Raw genomic sequence first — 26,573 nt, 5'->3', positions numbered from 1 at the left:
TCAAAGAAAGACAAAAGTAAAAGATCTCTCCAAGAAATACATGATAGGAAAAGGGGATGGGCTGATTACCTGATGAGGGCAATGAGGGAGAGGTACCAGCTAGTGTCCTCCACTGGTATCTTCTTGATTTCTGGAGAGGGTGAGAAAGATCTCCAAAATATTGAGTGGACCTACTTCACCTCCTTTTTTCTTTTTCCTTTTATAGGCAATTTTTAGTCAGAAACAAACAGACTTCTATATGAATGTCATGAAAAGCCTATTTGTCAGTAATGAAAACATCCAGTGAACATCCATAGATGCAAATATCTACAAAATCATGGATCCATCATGCATTTATATATTTTCTAATATAATGGAAGTGGTTTTTTCAGTTACTTAGAATTTGATTTCCTTTTCACAATCTTTTCATTTGCCTTGTTGTAATACAGTGTATTCTTATTGCAGATCCCAAGACAAATGAAAATAGGCTACCATTGTGTCCACCCTCTTTGCAGAATTGTGAGATGTGACTTTGAAAAACTATATAAAATGTCAGACTTTTAAATAATAGTTTTGATAAATTGTTGTTTTTTTATCTTTTTAAAAAATTCTTATGAAGAATGACTCTTTGGGAGAAGTAGATAGGAGGAGGATATTAGGAAATATAGGTTACCAAAAAAAAGATATCAATAAAAATTTATTTTTAAAAAAGGACTATTTTGAAAATATAGTGTGACCCTAGGCAAGTCACTTAACCCCAGTTGACTCAGCAAAAAGCAAAAAAAAAAAAAGAAAGAAAAGAAAAATATAGTCCTCATTGTAGTAATATATTCTGGTGGCACATAACTTCAAGGTAATGCAAATCTCCTTTGACCTCTTAAAAGGAAAATGCTTCCATTAGGAAGATGGGGAAATGTATCACTTTCCTAAGCTCAGTAAATATCTCAGAGCTTCTCAGAAGCTATTCACTAAGTAAGTATACCAAGTTTGCCAACAGAAATAAAGACATCCTTCCCATCTATTCATTCACTCATCATTGCTGAACATTTACTGTACTTCTCCTGACCCTTATTCTTTCATCTTCTTATAAATATAAATTGAAAGTGCTGGTCTGAATAAAGAGAGGCTAGGCCTTTCCTGTTGGCAATTGTTCATGCCTGAAGACTTGACTGGGTAGTTCGGTTTCTTTTGTTCGCTGTTGACTGAATGGGTCTCAGTCCCTTTTCAAGTAGCATTTACATTGTTCCCTGCAAACAGGAGTGGCAGAAGGTGCTTTTCACCAAGGAGGCAGCCACAGGAACCAAGGTAACAAACTTTTTTGGGTAAGTAGAGGAGGAAACTGAGCATGTGCCATTCAGAACACAGAAAGCATTCGATAGAAACAATCTGAATGCCTATTACAGGCTTCAACATAGAATTCTCTCCTATCGATCATGACTTCGCTTCTCTTGGACATTCTATATGAAACCTACAGCCAGGCTCCTCCTCCTAGCAAGGATTTCCATCTTTTTACCATCACAAAAACTGAGGTAAAATGATTTTTAAAGGAGGGCAACATATTTTAGTTTTGACTTTTCACTATATTTGTGAGACATTTTTAACTGGCAGAACTTTGGTAAATGAAGATCAACATATTATCCAATAGTGAGATAACTAACATTTTATTCATAGCCATTCAATTATAGAAGCATTCTATAAATGCTTCAGTGGATTGGTGATCTCTGTATTCCTTCCAAAGAATCAGATGTTTTTTTTTTTTATTTGAAACTTTGGGGCACCTCGATGGCACAGTGGATATTAGCATAGGCACTGGAACCAGGAGGACTTGCATTTAAATCCATCCTTAAACCTTTACTAATCGTGTGACCCTGGGCAAGTCATTTAATCCTGATTGCTTTTTTTTAAAAAATGAAATTTAAATTCTGATTCTGAACTTAATGAAATAGACCAAGTATTTGCAAATATAGTAGAAAAGAAAACGGTATAATGAAACCTAGACAGCACTAGAATACTGGTTTTAGAATCATGAATATCTAGTTCAAATTCTGCTTTTGTTGTTTACTATCTGTGTGATCCTGGATAAATCACTTAAGTTTTTTTTTTTTTCCATCTTTAAAATGGTGATAATAATAGTATCTATCTCAAGGAAATGCTGTTAGTGTCCTCTGAGATAATTTATTTAAAACATTTTGTAAACCTTTTTTAAAAAAAGTTTTGTTTTTGTTTTTACAAAGAAAGTAAAGCTTTTTATAAATACTAATACTAATAAGGGCAGGTCTTCCTTATGTCCAGCCTTCTTTTCTTTTTAAATATATAATAAAATCAACCTGTAATATTCAAAATTGTACTGGTTACCTGACCTTATGATCTATATGTTCTTCCTTATGATCTTCCTTCTGTTTTTTTTTTCCTCTTTATTTCAGTGAACTATATCTCAACTTATCTTTGCCTGCTCAATATTTTATTTCTGAGATTGGTTGCTCCATGCCCTTGTGCATTCCTGTTTGCAATGGCACAATATTATTTGAAAAAGGCTTAGGTCTCATTTATGTATTAATGAGAATTTTGACATCTACTAGAGGGCCTCTTCTCCCACTTCCACTCCCAGTTTGAACCTTTATATTTCTATGTTTTATCTTCCCTAGAGGAAAGTTAAGTGTTCAGATAGCGATGGAAAGGATGAGAAAAAAAATGGGGACAAATTTATTCTTTCAAGCCACTTATAGATTATTTACAAAAAACACTCTCCTTTTGTGAACACCTAATGTGTAACTACTCTATACATAGAAATAGTGGGTTCATATCATGCTGAGTTAGAAGGATGCCCCTCTTAGAAACTAGTGAGCAATAAGGATTCTTAGAACTATCATTTTTTTTTTTTACTGGGTGACATTTACTGGGTATCTACCCAGGGTAAGGGTGGGGACTGTTGCCTAAGTTGGAGTGGACATATGTTCCTGACATCCAGAATTTAAAAGCAACATGATATAATGGATAGGTCACTGGGCTTGGAGTCAGAAAGACCTGTTTTCAAACCTACTTCAAAAATCTATTGGCTAAATGATTGAGTGATTTCTCCATGACTCAAGTTTTCTCACTTGTAAGATGAGGGAGTCAGACTTCATGGTTTCTAAGATCTCTTCCAGTCCAAATCTATGATCCTATGTGATGCTATGAATTTGCCCATAAAAAACAACATCATTGATGGTGATTATACACACAGATTGGTCCTGGGTATATAACATCTTTTTAACACAAAAAAAGATCTGAAGTACTATGCATTTTTCTTACTATTGAATTTTTCATCGTAAATGTGTTTATATTTTTAAAAATTGTGAGGTGGCCTGGGAATTACTCCCCACAAAACACTATTTTCATGGAAAAGATGGTTCTGAGAGGCAATGGACAAGTGAACTCCCATAGTCTAACTTTTTAAAAAAAAGTTATACTTAAAAGTATTACTTAGTATAAACACCAAAGTACTGTTTTTCAAACATTTTTGGTCAGTATCATCCCCATACTCCCCAGATGAATTGAATTAAAAGAGATGGTTCGGTTTGTGTAGATAGAGGTGGGAATATGATGGTGTCTTAATTACTGCTTCCAAAGCCCAGAAATGAGAGTAAGTACAGAGGAAGCTCTTGGAGAGAAGAATGTTTTGGGCTTTGTCTCTCCTGAAAGTAGTATCAGAGGTATTCCTGAGTATATACTCCAAGACTCAGCAACAGTAAGTTCTGGGAAAAAAAAACAAAAAAACAAAAAACAAAACCTTTGTAGTGGTATTAATGTTGGAGCCTGAAAGACCTGAGTTCAAGATTTGCTCTTAAGGTATCAGCTATGTGATCTGTGTGACAGATCACTGAGTTTCTAAGTGCTCTTGGAAACTCTAAGAATATAAGGCCTACATTAATGGAGAAAGTTTCTTCATCTGGGAATTTCTTATATCAATAAAATAACAGATTCAGTTCCTGTTCTTTGCTTAAGGTTCTAGAAAATAAAGTTTTGAAGGCTGGAGCTGAGATAGTTTTCAAGACATTTAATCCCTTATCTAGAAAACTGGACACCAAATAAAATTATTAGTAACCTTAAAAAGTTGTGGTTCCCTAATAACTTATTACTTAAAAGTGACAGATTTTTACAGAAGGAGTACGTGTTTATAGTTCCTAGGAGTTATTAACTATGACTCATTATCTTTCTGTGCTACTTTAGGAATATATTTATTTATTTTTAATACACATTGCTTTATGAATCATGATGGGACAGAAAAATCAGAGCAAAAGAAAAAGCCATGAGCGAGAAAAAAGAGGAGAAAAAAAGAAGTGAACATAGCATGTGTTGATTTACATTCAATCTCCATAGTTCTTTTTCTGGATGCAGATGGCATTTTCTTTTCAAAGTTTATTTTAATGTCAAAAATGAGGACAATACAGAGGGGAGATGACTGGTTCAGGGTCTCACAGTTCATGGCAGAAATGGAAGCAGGGCTCAGATCTATTGGTTCTCAGACTTATATCCATTGAAATGGCACATATTCTGCATGTTGTTTTTTTCCCCCCACTCTAAGCAACCTTGATATCTGAAAATCTATATTTACCCAAAACACAGTATTACAGTGGCCTGAGGGTTAGAAAGGATTCTGGACTCAGGCCCAGGGGCAGGAATGAGAAGTCATGTTTTCTCTTGTAATCTACCCCCACTCTTGGGTAAAATTTCAGGGAAACCTCTTCTGAAACAAAGCTAAGGTATAGTTTGTGTAGAAGGTTTCCCCAGAAATGGGTAACAAGGCTCTTTCTCACAAAGGTACTCAGTGTATAATGAGGTATCAGGTATGAGACACAGTCCTTTATTCCTTCCACCACAGAAAATTAATAAGACACAAAGAACTTACAGACATGCCTAAACAAACATAGGAACCCTGAAGTATTTAGGTTCCCGGTTCACTCTCCATACTTTCACTAGCATAGGTAGTATGAGTCCCCAATTCCTACTTATTGTTTTCCCCTACTCAGATCTTAGTAGTAACTCTAAAGAGTTTGGGGGTGTTTGAGTTCCTGTCTGGTGTATTTCTCCAGATATTAATTGCTTAGAAATCTTCTCCACAACATATAACCCAGAAGTTCCCAAAGTGTAGTTTGGGGACCTTATCCCAAGGAACTTTTCAGGACGTTTATAAGATTAAAACAATTTTCTTAATAATGCTGAAATTTTTTAATTTCTAATTTTCTAAAGTTCAGTAGCTATAACCCACAGAAATAAAAGCTCTTTTACGGGCCCTAAATAATTTGGGGTGACCAAAAATTTTTAGAACTTCTGATCTAACCAGTAATGACAACCCCAATATTATTTGACCAGTGATTTCTTCAATTAGGGAATAGCCTATTGACTAAAATCAATTTAGTTTTTACAAAGGAATGCTTATGAAAATAATATTGTCATACATGATCTGATGCTGAGTGAAGTGAGCAGAACCAAGAGAACAATGGACACAGTAACAAGAAGATTACGTGATAATCAATTGTGATGGACTTGGCTTTTTTCAACAATGTGATGATTCAAGGCACTTCCAATAGGTTTGGGTTGGAAAATGCCACCAGGATCCAGAGAGAGAGAACTATGGAGACTGGATATGCATTAGAGTCTAGTATTTTCACTGTGTTGTTGTTTGTTTGTTTTTTCTTTCTCGTGGTATTTCCCCTTTTGGTTTCATTTTTCTTGCACAATATGACAAATATGGAAATATATTTAAAAGGATGGTATATATTTAACATGTCAAATTGCTTGCTGTCTTGCAGAAGGGGGAGATAAGAGAGGAAGGAAGAAAAATGTGGAACACAAAGACCATACAAAAATGAATGTTGAAAACTATCTTTCTTTACATATATTTGGAAAAAATAAAATAATATTGAGAAAAAAATAGATGATATGGTCAAATAAGAATTAAAGAAGAAAAACCACATAAAGAAGAAAGCACACTGGACAGCTAGATGGCACACCAGCCCTGAAGTCAGAAACACCTGAGTTCAAATCTGGTGTCAGACACTTAACACTTACTAGCTGTGTGACCCTGGGCAAGTCACTTAACCCCAACTGCTGAAGAAGAAAGAAGAAGAAAGAAGGAAAAGTAGAAAGAAGAAGAAAAAGAAGAAGAAAAAGAAGAAGAAGAAAGAAGAAGAAAAAGAAAGAAGAAAGAAGAAGAAGAAAGAAAAGAAGGAGGAGATAGAAGAAGAAAACACATTCTTCTCCAGCACCTCATTCTCTAAAGAGGATGTTATTACTTTTAAAGTGATGACAATAACCATTGTCCCAACCAAGGTCACTTCTAGGAATTGCATAGTCAGTCCATAGATGAATTACTCCTTTGCTTTCAGTACTGGATGTTTCAGTACTGCAGCAGTACAGACTAATTTACTGCTAGACTGGCTCAGTCTGGCAGATCGCTCCTCAGTTTTGGGTCCTCATTAAGCTCAAATTACTGTGGCCACCAGCAGACTCCATTATGGACTCCTATCTCTGTGGGCTCTTCTGCCCTTTTGAAGTTTACAAGCTCATTATCAGGTCATAATCTGGTCCATTCCATCTTGGATATTCATTCACCTAAGAACAGGAAAGAATAGGCATAACAGGTACAAAAGAAACACAGGCATAAGTTCATAGCTACAGAATGGGAGACAGATACTTCTCTCTTTACTTAAAGGTTCACAATATTTCTTCCATGTCACTAAAAAAAAAGAGGAATCTTATTGGCTCAGGTCTTTTATTTGTATACTCAGTTCTGGCTCATCAGGCAATAAAAAAGCCTGTTTATCAGTATGTGGTGTCTATAGGTGTAATGCTAGAGAAACTGAGGCAAGACTTTTAATATTTTAATAGTGAAGAATTTGGGCTAGCTAAAACTAGCTGGCTGAATGGGACTCTTGTCTCAAAGCATCCAGCTCCCAGCAAGTAATTCCAAGGACTTTTATAGAGCTCCAGCTATCAGGGAAACAAAGGCAAGGGGGGATCAGGACACTGGGTGAGTGGAAATTCCAGGAAAGGACCATAACTTTTTAATTCTGACAGGTTGGGGATCAAGAAGGTGGTCAAGCAGGAGACAGAAATCTGAGGCAGGAGATAACCAGGTATTTCAGATAGCCATCTGGAGTTTTATGACTCACTGGAATGTGAGAGTGACCAGAGCTTTGAGGCCCCAATTATCTCAGTCCCAATGGAACAAGAAAAGGGGGAGATGGCCATAATATTTTATTCAGAGTATAGCATAATAATTTAGGGAAACTGAGATTTTATAATTTAGGGAAACCGAGGCAGGGAAACTGAGGTATTTCATAGGAAACAAGCAGAAAATGCTTACATAGACTCTGATTTGAAGAGGATCCTTCTGCCAAATGGACTGCTACCAAGCAGATCTTATTGGGCATACTTTAAGGACTGTATTCTCATTGGCCAAGCCCCCTATTATAACTAAATCATTCCAATAGCCCATTACACTTATAATACTGCCCCAGAAGTAATGCCACTTTGTAGAATGGCTGAACATATATTTATTATTCCTCTTGGTTCTGCACGGAGCATAGTAGTATGAGAGGGGTGGGCAGGAGAGTGGTAGAGGAAGAGTGTGGCAAGGTCCAGCTTTCTCTAGCCATGGCATGTTTGTAAGTCTCCAAGCTTTAGGATCTTCCTTGTGGTTGTTAAGGAATTCTCCCTTTGGGCAGTTGGTAAAACTATTGAATTCAAAATTCACAGGATAATCCCAAGGCTAGAAATACCCATTCTTAAGATCAAATTATTGATTTATTTTAGAACATAAGGTTGTCACTCTCCCTGACTTTTCAAAGAGGTGAGAACCGCCACTCCCCCCCCCCCCCCCCCCCCAAAAAAAAAAAGAGAGAGATAATCACACCTTCCCTGAAGTCTCAGGAAGGGAAATGAAAATACCAAAGGAAATGGGAAATCAAATCAGAGTAGCCGGTTTCTGAAGGGGCTCACTTGAAACAGGTGTACATAAATCCATCAATATGGGAGGTATTACACATAAATACATAAATTACATAAGCACATAATAACATAGCCTAGTAGTGATGTGACAAATAACATGAATCAACATGAGGAATTATACATGAGCATAAGTCCTAGAAATAGTCCAAAAGGAGTCTATTGTCCATTACTTCATGTGTGTAGAAAATCCAATGATTCCTGCAAGTTTTGAAGTCCTGCAATAATTTCATCATGTATCAGGGAATCCAATGATTCCTGCTGGTTTTGAAGTTTTGCAACAATCTTATCAACAATTTTTCATCTCAGTGAATCCAATGATTCCTGTGGGTTTTGAAGTTCTGCAAACAGTCTTATCCACAATTTTTTATCTCAGGAAATTCAATGATTCCTGTGGGTTTTGAGGTTCTGTAACAGTCTCATTATCAGCCATGCTCTTTTAGTGTCATTTACCCATTCATAATCCTATCTCTTTGAGGCATAATTATATTGCCTACGACAAACAGACTTCAAATCACTCATTGCATACTCCTCTGTCAGCCATATAGGATTAGTAATCATTGCAGCCCTCATACAATCCCCTATGGGCTTCATAGGTGCCACTGTACTAATAGTCGCCCATGGACTCACCTCCTCAATACTTTTTTGTCTAGCCAATACAAACTACAAACGCATCCACAGCCGAACCCTTATCCTAACTCGAGGTCTCCAAATAATTCTTCCACTAATATGTGCCTGATGACTATTAGCAAGTCTCGCTAACCTAGCCCAACCTCCCACCATTAACCTTCTAGGAGAACTCATAGTAATTACAACTTCATTCTCCTGATCTAACTTTTCACTCATCCTATTAGGTATTAACACAGTCATCACAGCCCTCTACTCATTACATATACTAATTACCTCCCAACGAGGCAAATTTACACACCACATACACCCTATCAAACCAACTTTTACCCAAGAACACATATTAATAGCCCTACACCTTCTCCCCCTACTTATTTCCATTTGCCCCAAATTCATTCTTGGTATTACATATTGAAAATATAGTTTAACTAAAACATTAGATTGTGAATCTAAAATTAGGAGTTTAAACCTCCTTATATGCCCAAGAAAGTTACAAGAACTGCTAACTCTTGATCCCATGATTAAACCCCATGGCTTTCTCACTTTTAAAGGATAATAGTCATCCATTGGTCTTAGGAACCAAAAATTTTGGTGCAATTCCAAATAAAAGTAATTAACTATTTATTAAATTCTTCCCTACTTCTGGCCATTATTATACTTACTTTCTCCCTAACCTACAATATGCTTCTCCCACACAAAACCAGCAACTTCCCACTATTAGGGTTTCTTAGAGCTTCTCCTTTGTTTTGAGGTTTTTCTCTTTTTTTCTGTCTCTCTCCAGGTGCTCATTGGCACCTACCTGTTTCCTTCTCCATTTGTAGGAATACAAGCAAACCCTTTCTCCCAAGTAGTTAACCTATCTAGTCCCTTCTATTTGCCACTTTCTAGATCTCTCCTCATCATCTGGCAATTACATTGGAGCTGCTCACACTGGACACTGCCCTTCTGTTGGGTTAAAAAAGCCTGTATTGTCCCCAATTGTAATCCCTTTCTGCTATCTGATTGCTTTTCTGCTGACTGATCATGTAATCTCTTTCTCCCATCTGATTGCATTTTGCTGATTGATCACATCAGAGTTCTGAACTTTTAACAGTATAACCTCTGCTGCCATCATGCTCCATCTGTCTTTTGTTTGATATCTTGGATCTGGGCTCTGCCTCTCATTTCCCTAGGTCAATCTACATTCTGAGGCTCAGTGGATACCTTGGTTACATTTTGGACATAGAGTTTTAGGTCTTCTCTTACCTTGTCTTCTCACTTTATCTCCATATCTACACTGAGCTCTAAGATGTCTTATTTTTCCACACTGAAAGCATTGATGAGTCTCTCTAGAAGTCCCTTGCCAAGAGGGACCCTGTCTTTCCATGTTCATCATAGTCTGGGTATAAGAAGCATTTGTGCCCACTGTGGCACAGCATCTTATGATCTCCTCTAAAGGAGCATTTTTATGTAGTCCCCATATAATTCTTCTGCAAACCTCATTGGCATTTTCCTTAGCCAACTGTCTTATCATAATTCTTGTAGCTGCATTTTCTTCATGGTTCTTGTGACAATTGTTTTCAAACGTCCCACAAAATCAGCAAAAGGTTCATTGGGACCTTGCTCTATTTTTGTCAAGGCTTCCCCTTGATCTTTCCCTGGAAGGAAACCCCAAGCTTTGATTGCAGCAGTAGCAATTTGCTCATATGCTGCTATGGGGTAATTAATTTGTGCTGAATTGTCTGCATACTGACCTTCACCTGCTAGTTGGTCAAAAGTGATTTGTATGTGAACTCCAGTTTGCCTATTTCATTGGGCTTGTACTCTGCAAAGTTCACCATATTCCAAAAGCCACAATAAGTTTTGTCCAGGTTCTAAACATGTCCTTGCTATGGATTTCCAATCACTAGGGGTTAAGATTTCATAAGCCAAATTCTCGAGTAACAGCTTAACATAAGATGATGTAGTCCCATAAAGAGTGCAACCCTTTTTCAAATCCTTAATTTTTTCCAGATCAAAAGGAGTGTATCTTCTCCTTTGTTGACCTGAAGAGTAAAGCTCTTCAATCACAGAGTATGCATTTATAAAATCAGATACATCCTGTCCCTCTTTCTTAGTCTTAACCAGTGCTTTTTTTTAATCTTAGGCTGCTTCATAGGCTGGCTTCATGTTACTGCCTCTCCCCCTTCTCCTTCTCCCTCCACCCATGAAGGGTTAATTGAGGGGGAAGAGTCATGAGATGGGGAATGCCCTAATGGCTTCTGCTGTGAAGCACCCTACTCAGAATTGTACTTAACTCCATTCTTATCTGATTCTTCCCCCTTTTCACCTAGTTTGTCTGGATCTTCCCTCTCTTGCTCTTTCTTCTTTTTCTTTATTCTATAATTTATATAATTTCCTAAAGCCAGTGTTATTAAGTTATATGTATAAAGTGTTTCTTTCGAATTGAGTCAGGTCTATTATCATTGTAGTATTTATATAGTTACTCTCCTACTAATTTCCACTCCTCTAGATCTAATTCTTTTTCCTTAGAAGTGCCAGTATGCTAATGTTCCTGAACCCAGTATCGACAAAGGGTTCCCCATTGTAATCTCCTTATGTTCACATGTTTGACCTCCTTACTGTCTGTGTGCTGAGAACTCCCAAAGCTGTAGCCATCTCCATGACTGTGCATACTCTCTTTCAACTTTCCTGCCAACCTCCTAAGTTTTTTTGGGCTGGAAATTATTTCACCTCAACCATTTTTTGGTTCTGCTGCTCAAGAATTTGATTTATTATTTTAAAGTTGTTTGGAAGCGAATTTGGGAGGGTTCAAGTGAGTTTCTGTTACTCCATCATCATAATCTTTATTGAATTTTATAATTGAGTCTGCATCTATCTAAAGCCACTTTCCTATGTCCTTGAGTTGGGCTCAGGAATTTAGCTTTTCTTCTGAGTTAGCTTAAAGATAGTTTAAAAGAAAAGTTATTATCTCTCACACAGGTATTTCCTGTGATATTTCTTGTATAGCTGTTTATTAAGCTTTGCAAGTTAACTTTTTACCATCCCCAAAAGATATGTTGTCAGTTTTGTCTTTTTTATAATTAGGGAATTTTTAATCTCTTTTTAAGGAGACAGCAAATCTGGTAGTTGTAATCATTAACCAAGACTACAAATTGCAGATAAGTCCCAAACAGTTAACATTCCTTAATTTTTAGAGAGGAGTACAATTAGCCTCACCAAAATGACAACCTACCTTTCTTAGTATAGCCAATAGTAATGTTCCTGCTCCAACCCCACAATCTATGACCTATTTTCTATACTAACTAAGATCCCTTCTTTGTTGTACATCAACAAAAAGAATCCTCTCCTTCTTTGGGTCAGTGGTATTACTGAGATGGTCAATCTGACCCTCTTGGTTAACAATTATATGCATCACTGTTAATAAACTGCTTTTCCTCAAAGTATTATCATAGTCTACCTTTATTAAATTTACTTGACTCATCATCCCATAAAGCATTTGTAATGTGACTATTTCCTTTAAAAATTATTTAGCCTGAAGAATAAGACATAATTTTGGACATGACTAATGTGGGAATCTGTCTTGTTGGACTATAGATATTTGTTACGAAGGTTCTTTTAAAGTTCAATTGTGGAAAGAGTGGAGGGGAAAATAAGTACTTATAAAATAAGAATTAACAAATCTTAAATTAAAAAATAAAAAAGATAGATTTGAAAAAAAATTAAAGCAAAATTATTTAAACCGGTTTCTTAGGAATAAAACCAGGCTCCTTTGTATCTCAATTTCACATTTGTGAGAAGGGAGGGAATCAATATTTAGATTAAACTTTTCCAACTTCAGCTTCTTTTCAATTTAATCCAACAAATATTTAAAAAATATCTCCTATGTACAAGACACTTATGAAAGGTTCCAGGAATATAAAAATTAAAAAATGAAAAAGTCTCTGTCCTCAAGGGGCTTTTATTTTACCTCCTTGCTTCCCAGACAGACTTCTTTAAAAATTTGTCCAAAATCTTACTTTCTGCATGAGTGAGCACCTTCACCACTTAGACTTTCTTCTATTTACATTGTACATGTCATTTATGTACAAAGATTTTACACGTTATTCTCCTGTCCCTCTTCATTCCTTGCAGAGTAAGATCCTTGAAAGCATGGATTATGTTTTTTCATTTCTTAATATCTTCTAGAACTTATCACCACTGGCATAAAGGGAGCATCTAACAAATTCTTTTGATTGATATACACAAGTAAATGCACAGAATAGACCAAGCCACACAAAGTAATTTCAAAATGAGCAAGAAACACTAAACAACCAGGTATTGGAAGGGGGCAGAATCAGGAAAGATCTCAAGTTAGTGTTGCTTGGGAGGAAGGCAGGGATCCTTAGACCATTTTTCCCTTTTGCAATGTTCATATCTTTCTCCTCCCTGGAAACTCCCATCCCCTATAGCCTCTGCTTCTCACTCCCAACAAATAACTCTATGCTGCCTGAATCACTAGAAATTTATCTAATTTTCAATGGGGTCTCACTGTAGCAAGGCAATTGTTCTATTCTTAATTGACTCTTTAAATCAGAATTGACCCTCCATCACACTTACTAAAGCTGGTGTTCCAAACCTTTCCTTCTCTCTTCTCTCCACTCAACCAAAGATCTTTATCATACATTCCTTAGGAAAAAAGATGCCATTTCATCATGAATTCCCTCTTCTCTGATGGAGATTTATTTGAGTTTTATCTCTCTGAGGGATATAAGTTTCTTACATAGTACTCGCCTTCATGTATGCTATAGTTTAACCAAACTAGTTTATTTATTCCTTGCATATAATGTTTCCTTTTCCATCTCTGTGCCTTTACAGAGTCTGACCCCCTGCTTGGAATTCACCATTTCCCATCTTAGAAGTCCTAGTCTGTTCTGAAACTCAACTCAAGTATTATCCCTTGTAAGAAGCCTTTCTCCTGATATCGCTAGCTGTGTGTCTTCTTCCCAATTACTTTGTGTCACATAAATACATAGCACACATACACATTCATGAATGCATGTATGTACATATATACATGCATATATGCACAGTGTGTATATATATGTGTACATACATACATGTGTGTGTATATATCTATATCTATCGGTAGATATAAATACAGATACATAGAATGTAAGTTGTTTGAAGGGCCTGATATGTAGTAAGTATTTAAGAAATGCTTGTTGTATGGGTGAATGAATGAAGAAGAAATGGCTTTCAGATATAGAGTATGACCTGTGCAAATTGCAACAGAAAATGGAATGTTGTGAACAAGAAATACTTATTACAGCATATAGTATGGTTAGAATGGAAAGTGTAGTAATTCAAGTAAATAAGATTCATAAAGTGGGTGGGAACCAGTGTGGAGAGTTTTAAATGCTGGCTAAGGATTTTGTATTGTATTTTAGAGGCAGGAGGGAGTATTAATGATTTTTAAGTAGGGGAGGACACTGTCAGGTCTATATTGTTGCTTTTTAACATTTAATTTTTTCCCAATTACATGTAAAATTTTTAACATTTGTTTTTTAAAATTTTGAGTTCCAAATTCTCTCTCCCCTTCTCCCTTTCTTCCTCACTGAGAAAGCAAGCAAAAATGCAAATTAAAACAATTCTGAGGTACAACTTCATACCTATTAGATTGTCTAATAGGTCTGAAAAGGAAAATGACAAATGTTTGGAGGATATGTGGGAGAAATAAGACATTATTGTATTGCTGGTGGAATTGTGAACTGATTTAACCATTTTGTAGAGCAATTTGGGATTATGCTTTTTGGGTCATATGTTTGATAAAACATATTTCTATATTAGTCATGTGAAAAAACTACAAACAAAAAGGAAAATAAAGAAAAAATTTTTAAGAACTATGCTTTGATCTGTATTCAGATTCTATCTATTCTATAGATGCTTTCTCTGGAGGTGGAAAACATCTTTCATCATGAGTCTTTCAGAATTATCTTGGATCATTGTATTGGTGAGAATAGCTAAGCTATTCACAGTTGATCATCAAACAGTATTGCTAGTACTGTGTACAATGTTCTCCTGGTTCAGCTCACTTCATTTTGAAAGTTTTTCTAGGTTTTTCTGAAAGTGACATGCTCATCATTTATTATAGCACAATAATATTCTAACACAATCACGTACCACAACTTGTTTAATTATGGCCCAATTCAGCATCCTCTTGATTTCGCATTTTTTTGCTACTCTAAAAGAACTGCTATAAATGTTTTTGTACCTATAGGTCTTTTTTTTTTTTAAACCTCCAAATCTATATTTAATGACTATGGAGAGAAGAGCTTGGAAGCTAGTCACTTAGATTTAGGGATAAAAGGCAGACAATTCATTTCTACAAATGGTATCCTCCCAATGTGAAAATAATACGAAGAAGGCACCTACCACCTTGTATAGAACCAGTAAGGTGAACTTACAGGAAGATTTGAATGTGAGTAATAAAGGATTGGTAGATCAATACAGATAGAGGGATGACCACATAGATAGGATCACAAATGTGCTGAAGTATTAGAGAATAGATTTGACTAGAGATGATTCGTGAAGTGCTTTGCATTTCTAAGAGTGTGTGATTCTGTGATGTCTCAACATTATTTTGAGAATTTTTTTTCCTTTAGGATTTCTTCCCTCTTCCTTTCTTATTCTTCCTGCTTAATAGCATCTTTCTGCTTCTGGGTCTTACAAACCTCAGTCTACATTAACTCCAATTGGTTTTGTTCTTCTGGCAGATTATCTGGAAGTCATGGAGCATAACTTTACGAACTGGGCCAAGAGTAGCCTTTCCTCGAGAAACAAGGAGGCTACATGAAGAATTTGTGATGAATGAGCAGCAACAGAGCAAGTATTTGAGGCTCAGTGTTCTAGAATCTGTGACCAATGGCACTAGTTTATCTCTCTGACAAGCCAGGAACCTGTCAACCTGCTGGCCAGGAATGATCTTGGCCACTTTCTTTCTCCTAAGAAAATCTTTGGGTTCTGACTGATCAATCCCATGTAGAATATAAAGATCATTTTAAGGGAGGGCACCTAAAGATCACAATCAGCTTTGTTTTAATGTTGCTTATTTTATTGTTGTTATTCAATCACATCTGACTCATTATGACCCCATGGATCATACTGTCTGTAGAAGTTTCTTAAAATACTAAAGTGGTTTACCATTTCACTCCTGCAGACTAAGGCCCACATAGTTAAATGTGCCCAGGTAATGCTAGTAAGTGTCACAGGCCAGATTTAAATTCAGATCTTCTGGACTCCAGGCCCACTGAACCATCTTCCTCTGTTATTTACCATAATTAAGAGAAGTAGGATGGTGTAATGGCCAGAGAGCTAGCCATTTGCCAGGAAGGCCTAGGTTCAAAGTCCACCTAGAATATTAGGTTATCCTCACTTCTCAGTGCTATAGACAACATCTAAGACCTTAACATGTCTCTGCTTTCTTCCCAAGGCTATTCTGGTTCACTATTAATTCTTTGAGTTCAGTTTGGGTCTGAGTTAACTTAGTTTTCTATAGGCAAGGAGGCTGTTCCTGGTGGGATTTCAGAGGATGCTGGAAAATGAATCTTTCTTCCTACGTGGGATTAATTTTATTGTTTGTTTCTCAGGTGGTCCCTCTGAGTTCTAGACCAATGGAGACATATCTCCAACCCCTCAAATGACCAAAATCCCTAAACGTGTGGCTTAAAATTAACTTAATTAAAAAAATTTAGAACACAAGACTTTGCAAGGATAAATGTTGAAAACTATCTTTACATGTATTTTGAAAAGAAAAAGCTATTATTGAAAAAAAAAAAAGAAATAACTTAGTTATCCCAGTTTTCTGGAGACAAAGGATAATACCAAAACATTAGGGCCACTATCAGTAAACAAGTACTGGGAAGTTAGGCTGGTGGTAATCTTAATCAGAAACTAAGTCAGCAGACTTATTGAACATGCTTGTACCTTTGACTCCTTCCTTCATGGGGAAAGAACTTATCAAGGACCTCACTTCCTTTTAGGAATATGCCTTTTCCTCCCTAATTAACTTTCTCTCATTTCTTTTGAGCATGACTTGCTTTTCAAAGTCCAATGACAAATGGCCTCTATTAGCTATAAGGAAAGTCAAAAAACTCTTGCTTATTTTCCTTATCTCAACACTTATTTTGAGATTTTTTTTTTCCTTTAGGGTTTCTTCCCCCTTCCTTTCCTATCCTCTCTGCTTTCCCTGATATCAAGCATCTTTCTACTTCTAGGTCTTACAAGCCTCAGTGTATGTCAACACCAGTCATTCTAAATGACCTCTCTAACCCTCAGAGTTAGTCCTGACCAAACCACATATTTCTTTCTTTTTTTTTTTTACAAGATAGATTGTTCTCTTTTTATTATTATTTGTAAGAACTAAACAAAATACATACATAACAATTTCATTGCATTCACTGCTTAAGAAACAAAGTAAATATCTGGGACAAAGGTCTACATATATGAATGTATATAAAAATCATATAGGTATCTATATTTTATATATACACATATGCTTATATATAAGCATATAAATTTATATATATATATATATATATTTTTTTTTTTTTTTTTTACCTTGTACACTGACACACACATATATGGACATGTGTGTATGTGCATTTCCACCACCCCCACCAGAGACAAGTAGAGAGGTTTAAAGTGAGTAAATGATCTACCATACAATCATGTAAGAAAAAAAGGAAAGAGGCAAAAAAAAAAAAAAAAGCCATGTTTGTTTTTCCACTGGACTATTGGAGCAGCATCCTTTGGACTTGCATCTATCCTAGTTCAGAAGTCTACATGACTGTTCTTGACTTCCTTGCTTCTCTCATCTTGCTACAATCTAATGCTAATGGAATGATCCATAAGGGATTAGGAACTAGTGGACTAGCCAGACCTACAGCAGTATTTAATAGTTTAATGTCAACATGGAAGGAGGGTTCCAACAGAATGAACAAGGAATTTGTGTTTGGCTTCATGCTGTTTACCATTTCATAAATGACTGGGATAAAGAAATAGATGGTATAGCTAACATCCTTGATTGCAGTCATATTTCAAAAAGACATTGACAGACAAGAACACTGGGCAGGTCTAACAAATCAATTAGTTAATTAAGCAGAATTTATTGAGTGTCTCCTATGTGCCAGAGACCATACTAGATACAGCGGGAGGGGGCACAAGGACACAGAACAGGGTCAAGCACTGCTGGATCATTCCATTAGCATTAGACTGTAGCTCAGGTGATTAAGTAGGGCTGGATAGATAGATCTGGGAAACTTCTGAATTAAAGTATTAATTGAAACCATGGGAGAGAGAGTTAATGAGATAAAAAGTGAATATGAACAAAGGAGAAGAGCCAGGACAGTATTAGCCATAGTTAGGAAGCAGAATATAAGTTATGGTACTGCCAAAGAGACTAAGAAGAGGTCAGAGAGATAGGAGGAAAACCAAGAAAGTGACATAAAAGCCCAGGGAGGCAAGAGAATTTAAGAGGAGAGGTAGTTAAGGGGGTCAAATGCTGTTGAGAGAACCATAAAGATTAAGAAGAGATGTGGCAGTTAAAGAGAGATCATTGATAACCTTGGAGAAAGCAATTGCGGTTGAGTGAGTGATAAGAGCAGAACCCTAGAATTACCAAATGTTTGAGGTAGAAAGTACCTTAGAAGACATTTTATTCAGTCCCCACATTTTACAGATGAGGAAACAATTTCAGAAAAATAAAATGATCATTGGAGATAACACAATTTATTAATGACAGAACTCTGAATCAGAGTTGGGTTTTGGCCATCAGGGTTATGGGCTTCCTGCTGGAATCAAACCTCAAACCTGTGATGGAGGCTCACTCTGAAGGAGGGCGGAAGGAGAGTCTCAGAGACTCCAATTAGTGCTGGAAAGGTGGTGTATCCCATGTGAAAAAAGGGCTATCAGAAACTTCCTATTATTCTTTAAAGAATCATTTGTGTTATATTGGCTGTTTTTCTAAGCTGGATATAGTTCCAGGCAAATATATTTTGTATTACTTTGGTCTTGTTTAGTTTCTAATTGTTTTATTTTTTAGTGCTTATTTGCATATAAAATACATATCTTTGTATATGTGTATAAACATATACAAACAATACCATACACAACATATATGTCTGTGTATGTATTTGTGTTCACAGATATATACATAAAAACTCAAAAATACACATACATATACATTTATTAAGTGAGTATACATATTTTATGCATATGGTAGATATATACACATGTGTATATAAACACATATATGCATTATATACATACATGTCTTTATAGATCACCATTTTGTCCCTTCATTGGCATAGGGGACTACCTATAGGGAAACTCCCTCTATCATTGTAGGTCCAATGGTCATGTTCTACATCTTCTCATTATAATGAGTTGTTGAGAGCATCAAGTGGCTAAGTGATTTGATCAGATTCACATCCAATATTGTTAGCTTACATTTAAGGGGTGTAACCTGTATAGGAGAATAGGCTATCTTTGCACCAAGACAGTAAACAAACCATTCCCTATGATATTATAAACATAGAGAGCTATATAAGTTCTTCCTCTTATTACTGCTTAAAATTCCAAACTGTGATGTGGTTTTGAAACCTTGAGATTAAAAAATTGGTAATTGGATTTTGAAGGCGTCTGGTGCTTCTTTATAAGGAAATAGAAAGCTTTTAGTATTCAGGTCTACACTTTGATTCTGCCTCAGCAAGATGGGCTTTGAGAATAAAATAGAACATGTTCATTCATTTGAAAGATGTCATTTTCCATCTGATGTGCCTGAGCAAATCACATTCAGTTGGTTATTAAGCGTTACTGTGGAAACTTGCCAAGATTTCATGCAAATTAGCAGTTAATTTTGTTGTCAGTTATTTCAAGTGATCTGCATTTCTAACTGTTGATGGGAGAGAGGTAGGAGGAAGGTGAACCAACAAATAATATTTTGAAAAAAAAAATTTAAATAACTACCTATAACCAAATGGACTTTAAAAAAAATTAAATATTGACAAGTGAATGAGACAGAGTAGAAAAAGTAATGAAGCTGAAGTGAATGTGATTAGGTTTAGATTATAGCTGTACTATAATCTAACATATATAACAACTAGCAATGTCAGCCTAGGCAAATCACTTAACTCTCTTACTCTTAGCTTTCTGGTCAGTAAAATGGGGATTATAATACTTGATATTATATTACAGATAGCTGTAAGAAAAATGCTTTATAAATCTTATAGTGTCTCTATGTATAGTAATAATGATGATGATAATTATGTAAACCTTCATTTGAAATAGTGATAATTTAGGTCTTCATCACCAGCCTCTTTAACTTCCTTGCCACAAGTGTCTTCTGTTTTCAAACCACTATATATTATATGAATGTTTTTCCTAAAGAATGGGTCTGACCATGACATTTCCCTGCTCAGTAATCTTCAGTGGCTCCTTATTGCCTTTAGAATAAACTACAAACTCTTCAACTTGTTATCTAATGTGTTCTATAATCTGACTCCATCCTAACTTTCCAATCTTATTTTATTATCCTTTGTGTACTCTGTGTAATCTAACTTCCATTTGGGATGCATGGTACAGGGGCAGCCCTGTGTTGTGTATTATTTGTAGAATGTGATTTTGCATTGGTGGAGAGAATGCCATCACAGTGCAGCTTGACTAAAGGAAAGATAGAATTGATGGGAAAATTTTGGAGAGGCGAATCTTCATTTCATGATTTCAGACTCTTTTGGGTAATGACTTCACATGGAGAGGAAAAAACAGAGACAGAAAGACAGACGGAGACAATGAGACAAAGACAAGGAGAGATAGAAACAGAGATAGAAAGAAACTTTAAAAATCCTAGACATATAGCAGTAGCTGGCTTTTCAACATATCCCTGATTTCCAGAGATGGAGGCTGAAATTGGGCTTCTTGCTTTGTTGAGCTGAGACTTCATCTGATTCTCATATAGACAGCTCATTCATTCTTGTATATTTTCTGGCATATCCTAATCTGTACAACTCCTTCAATTTTTGTTTGCTATATGCTTGGTTAAATGGATTTAATTGATATTCACTATTTGTGATGATCTTTTGTGTGATCAGCACCTGATGAAAAAGAATCAGGTTTATAGGTTTAAGTTTGGTTTATCCTTCCCATATAAGGAATAGTTATCAGACAATGTAAACCCTCTTTAATTTCAAACCTAAAAAAATTACATCCCTAGAATAGCAATAATTAGGGAGACTGATAAAATTCTAGTCTGGTATCCATATCTTTCAGAGGCGAATGAAATAATAATGTCCCATGGCATGTTCTACTGCCCTCAAGGCAGGAACCATAGTCTTTTTTGCAGAATAAGATTTCAGCCTCCCATGGGCCATTTAGAGAACTCACCTGGACACACACAAATGACATGAACAGCACATACTTTATATGCCATTCCAAGCAAATTAAACCATTTTCTGTTTCCTAAACTCAGCATTCCATCTTCAGCATCTGCATATTCACACAAACTACTCTTCCTCTCTGGAATATACTTCCTCCATGTTTCTTGCTTTTTAGAATTGTTGGTTTACAGTAAAGCTCAGTTGAAATGCTACCTTGTCCATGAAACTTTCTCTGGTGCTGCAGTTTTTATTCACTCTCCTGGTGCAGAGGTGACTAAGGATATTCAAAGGCTATTTGAGCCAATTCCAGCTGGTCTAGCAAGGTTGGAAAGCCTTGGAAAGCCTGTTGGGGCTTGTGTATCTTTGCAGATGAAATCATAGAATCATAATCATTGACAATTGTAGAAATTGAGGCTTAGGGAAGGAGGTTAAATGATTTGTCCAAAGTTTTATGGTTGGTATCTGAAGCAGGATTTGAACCTAGGTCCCCCAATTGTAAAGTAATATTTTATCTACTGCACAACACTGCTAGCAGAGATCCTTTCCTTTTTTTATCTAGTTAATCTTGTGATTGCTTTAAAATAAGGAAGTCTTCAGAGGGAAACTCTCTCCCCTGATGCTAAACTCCCTTCCCTGATGTGGAGGACAAGTCTTTTGTAAGTTGGGGAGCATTGAGGTCTTTGGCTTGCCAATTGATGTATGTCAAAGGGAGGGTTTGATCAAAGGTCTTCTTGACACCGGCCCCCCAGATGCTGTTTCTCTAAGGACTTAGGGGAGCATAGAATTTAGAGTTAAAATTGAAATGGACCATAGAGATTTAATCCAACCTCCTCATTTTGTGAATAAGGAACCTGAGAAGTGATAGTTAGTAAGCCACAGAGTTGGGACTAGAATCCAGCACTTTTAACTCTTAGTATATTGTTCTGTATTTTACCCTGTTGCCTGAGTACAGAAAGAGTTATTGCCAGAGGATTAGCCATCAGATAATGGTATGTGTGTGAGTGTGTGTGCACATGTATATAAATGAACGAATGAAGAGACAAACGAATAAACTAAGAAATAAACAAACAAACCAATAAATATTGGTCCTGGTAACCCAACTGTTACTGAACTAGCAGAGTTCACCAGAGGGGTTAGAAATACTAGGCTAAAGTGTAATCACCCATTGTGATCAAAATGAGAATAGAGGAAGGATCTTTTTGACTTTTAAAACCAAACCAAACCAAAGCAAACACTTCAATCCCTTCACTATCCCAGTCATGCTTTTCTATATCCTTTCCATTTGTGAATGTCCTTCTAACAGTTCATTTAAATGAAAATAATATTGTTCAACTTTTTCTTTAATACAAATGGAGAATTGCACCAATCACTTAGACTGCAATTTATTATTGCTTTCCCTGTTTTTTTTTTCTTATGCTTGTTCCAGTTTGAGACTATAATTCCTGAAGTAATCCACTCCTTCCTATAATACTGTTGTTGTTTTTGTAATGGAAAAGTGTTTTGAGTCTTGATATGTCTTAATTTTCCTCTTTGCTTTTCAGAACAGTTGCAAAGGGTGTTTGGCAAGAATGTGCTAGAATATGCTTTGAATTTATGTTACGGGCATTATGATTTTTTAGTTCGAATGCCTGACAATCTACTCATACACATCTTCTCTTTCTTGGATTTGGATGACATTAGACAGCTGTCAAAAACCTGCAAAAAATTCCAAAAGGTAAGTTGAAATATTTTGAAGCTAAAAAAAAAAAAAAAAAAAAAAAAGTTCATTTGGGAAACCTAAAGGAGCTCCATGCAATGAAAGTTGTACTAGGACAATAATTGTACTACTCTCTATCTTTTGGCCTAGACCTCCACTGGAGAAATTGGTTCCACTAGGTACTAGAGTGTTACCAGCCATCTTGGTGTTACCAGCCACTTTATATGTATCTTGTATCTTATTAAGAGATAAATTCCTAATTTAACTAATTCAGCTTCCAAATTCCTCAGTTTTATAGGTATTTATTTGCATGTATTTAACAATGCCACAGATTCTTAACAATTTATATATTTAGCACTTTTTTCTTTAGAATTTAAGTTTCTTAAAGGCAGGGGCTGATTTCATCAGATCATTTTTAATTCCGTCTCAGCTGTCTGACTCTAGACTTTGCTACTTCAGCCCTCTTTTATGTCTTATCTTCACCTATTAGAATGTAAGTTGCTTTGAGAGTAGGGACTTTTTGTTTTTATTTGTATCTCCAGCACTTAGCATTTCATATAAGTACCTGATAAATGCTTATTTCTGGAAAGGGGAGTTGTTTTTTTCTTTTCCAGAAATAAGGGAAATTCATTATATGCCTGTAATGGTTTGGTCAGTTCAAATTGTTAGCAAGTTTTTTTTTTTTTTTCCTTATATGAAATCTATTTTTCTACCATTTCAATCCATGGCTCTCTCTTTCTCTGTCTCTATCTTTCTCTCCTTGTTTCTTTCTCTCTCCCCCACTCTCCAATACACACACTATCGTGAAGCAGAACAACTGTTATCATATGGGAAAGGGACCCCAAAAGTTTGGGATCCCAGACTGGTGTCATGAAATATCTCAAAATAATTTGCAAGCTTGAACCTATCTCCTAGTCAAGGGGCAAAGTTTATGTAATGGTAATGCCATTACAGAGTGTACTGAATTGTAAGAGAATTCAGCAGAGAAACAGAAACAAGGAAATATATTTATCCAGCTTTCAATCGTAGATATGCTGATTCTATGGCTCATAGGAGTGGTCTCCGGGATCTGGTTCTACTACTGGCATGTTAATTCTATGTTCCAAAGGTAGGGGTAGGGAGTAGTCTCCAGATTTTTGGTCTGCAATGACCAGATTATCTGTCAGCAATGAATTGAGGGGTGGTCTCCGGAATTTGATTATTACTGATCAATCAGCAATGAACTGAGGAGTAGATCTGGAACTTGACTTCCACTGACAAGATTATCAGTCATCAATGAATTGGGATTTGTAGGAAGTCTCTGAGGCAGACTCCAAAACCAAAAGATTTAGGATTTCCTGACTTATTATTAGAACAGAAGCCTCCCTCCCGCCCCCCCACCCCTAAAATTAGGAAACCACAAAAATCATATTATATCAGTAGTGCTTTAAAGACTTGAGGACTTCTATCTCTGTCCTCTCATGGTTTCTCTTTGTTAGATTTAACATTCCAACTTTTTGATTTGTTTTTAAAAAACGAATCTCTACATAGCATGTTCTTTAATCTTCCCATCATTCCAGCCATGTTCTTCTGTACTCACTTAATTTGTGAATATCCTTCCAAAACTATAGTTGCTAGAATTAGAAACTATATGCCAGATATCAGTCAGTGAGTATATAGTGTTATGGCATTACCATCTCCCTTATTCTAGACACTGCACTTCTCTTAATGGCAATCGAACATACTCTTTTTTGTTGCTATCTCGTCACACTTTTGACTCACATGGAACAAGCCACCAAAATGGGTCCTATCTTTTTTTATAAGAACTATTATCCAGTCCCACCTCCTCCATACTGTAGATGTTACTGGTTTCTTTCAATGGCTTATATTGGCTTATAATGGCTTATACGTATCTTTAATATTGTGTTATTAATATAATTGTGTTAAAATAAATAGAAGTCATTATTTCATCTAGAATTTTTATAAGGAAACAAGAAATAAATTTAGAAAACTATGGACAAGAGTTAAAACAGCTTTCAACTTTCTTGGTTTCAGACTTACTCACAGGTATTTGCATATATTTAACAATGCCAGAAACTTCATCTAGTTATTTGACTTAAAGTTGTTAAAAAAAAAAAAAATAAAAGCAGATGGGTGAGGAGAGAAAGGACTACTTAAGAATTCCACAAATATTTGAAATAGATATCCTATATCAGAACTTTTTAAAAAAATTTTTATTTAATAGCCTTTTATTTACAGGTTATATGCATGGGTAACTTTACAGCATTAACAATTGCCAAACCTCTTGTTCCAATTTTTCACCTCTTACCCTCCACCCCCTCCCCCAGATGGCAGGATGACCAGTAGATGTTAAATATATTAAAATATAAATTAGATACACAATAAGTATACATGACCAAACCGTTATTTTGCTGTACAAAAAGAATCAGACTCTGAAATATTGTACAATTAGCTTGTGAAGGAAATCAAAAATGCAGGTGGGCAAAAATATAGGGATTGGGAATTCAGTGTAATGGTTTTAGTCATCTCCCAGAGTTCTTTCTCTGGGCGTAGCTGGTTCAGTTCATTACTGCTCCATTGGAAATGATTTGGTTGTATATCAGGACTTCTTAATCTTTTTCCATTTGCAACCTCTTTTTGCTGGAGAAATTTTTATGTAACTCCATCTAGAATCTGAGTCAGAATTTTTTTTGGTGGTACTTGTGCATGTGCAGTGCAAAGTGTGCATATTGTGTATTCAGAACTAAGGCTTCAGTGAAAATCATTCATTGAAATATGGGAAACAGCTCAGATTCATTACACATTGATTTTGTTTAATTTTTAGTCATCGTATTCAGAAAGTTTTACTGTTGCCAATTTTTTTGCAGCCCTTATACTCAGTTAGACAACCCAGATGGAGTTGCCACCTATGGTTTAAGAAGTTTTGTCATACATATTCAACATATATAGGATTGCTTGCCATCTGCGGGAGGGGCTGGAGGGAGAGAGGGGAAAAATCAGAACAGAAGTGAGTGCAAGGGATAATGTTGTAAAAAATTACCCTGGCATGGGTTCTGTCAATAAAAAATTATTATAATAAAATAAATAAATTAAAAAAAAAGTTTTGTCATAGATGGTAGAGGCTTTGTGACAGGTGGATAACATCAAAGTCAAGACAAACTGAAGTTTGGATTTGGCTTCTGACATATATCAGCTGTTAAAATCCTGGGTGAGTCATTTAAATTTTCAGTTGCCTTAAGTTAAGACCTGTAGTAGTACAGGGAGTTTTGTTATGTGGTATAGATTGCTCTACCAATGAAATCTAAGATCTACCAGATGCATAGGTAGTTTGCTTGCTCTAAGATTAGGAAAAACTTTAGTTGATTTAGTTTCTACCAGATTAATGATAATGTGTTTCACTGAGTCATTAAAACAACATTTATAATGATTGTAACCATTTATCTTTCAAATGCTAGTTTTTGGTTTTTTTTTTTTTTTCTTTTCAGATGTGTAACAGTGAAGAATTCTGGGAGAAGATTAAAACACTGCAAAACAAAAGTGATTTTGACATAAAGAGAGTAGGGCTAATGGTTTATAAGAAATTGATAAATTTCCATCAAAATAACAACTATCAAAGGCAGCCTAAGCAGAGGAGACAAACTGCATTCTTCTAAATATTGAAATAGGAATTTTCACTCAGCAACCAGAATCACAGTTGTATCATGTTTATAACTGTAATCGAAGTGAATTTGAGCAATGTAATTTATACACACGCAGATGTGTGTGCACATGCAATATACTGCATATGAAATGTTTCCAAAATAAAAATGAACTTTTTCAATACTTAGCACATAAGCACTCAATGTCTTCATTTATTTCATCACTTAAATTTGAGGGAATAGCAATCTTCA

At 35.8% G+C, this 26,573-nt stretch overlaps 1 protein-coding gene across 1 annotated transcript; it reads left to right on the top strand.

Moving 5' to 3' along the window:
- The first annotated feature begins 1,412 nt into the window (after positions 1-1,412).
- LOC111720001 (F-box only protein 36-like) lies at positions 1,413-26,573 on the top strand. The gene is made up of 4 exons (XM_031961225.1): positions 1,413-1,508; positions 15,330-15,438; positions 22,493-22,701; positions 26,169-26,573. Exons 1-4 carry the CDS (start codon positions 1,413-1,415, stop codon positions 26,334-26,336), a joined length of 582 nt encoding a protein of 193 aa, XP_031817085.1. The 3' UTR covers positions 26,337-26,573.

Source organism: Sarcophilus harrisii, chromosome 3 (assembly GCF_902635505.1).
Source record: "Sarcophilus harrisii chromosome 3, mSarHar1.11, whole genome shotgun sequence".
Classification (NCBI taxonomy): Eukaryota; Metazoa; Chordata; class Mammalia; order Dasyuromorphia; family Dasyuridae; genus Sarcophilus; species Sarcophilus harrisii.
The sequence above is the reverse complement of the archived record's forward strand: the minus strand, read 5'-3'. Positions and strand labels throughout refer to the sequence as shown.

What these genes read in the sequence shown, in the direction of transcription:
- LOC111720001 (XM_031961225.1), top strand. Translation starts at nt 1,413, where the DNA reads ATGACTTCGCTTCTCTTGGACATTCTATATGAAACCTACAGCCAGGCT. An exon ending in GATGAATGAGCAGCAACAGA is followed by an intron (nt 15,439 to 22,492) that starts GCAAGTATTTGA and finishes AAGTGTTTTGAG; the next exon opens with TCTTGATATGTCTTAATTTT. An exon ending in CCTGCAAAAAATTCCAAAAG is followed by an intron (nt 22,702 to 26,168) that starts GTAAGTTGAAAT and finishes TTTTCTTTTCAG; the next exon opens with ATGTGTAACAGTGAAGAATT.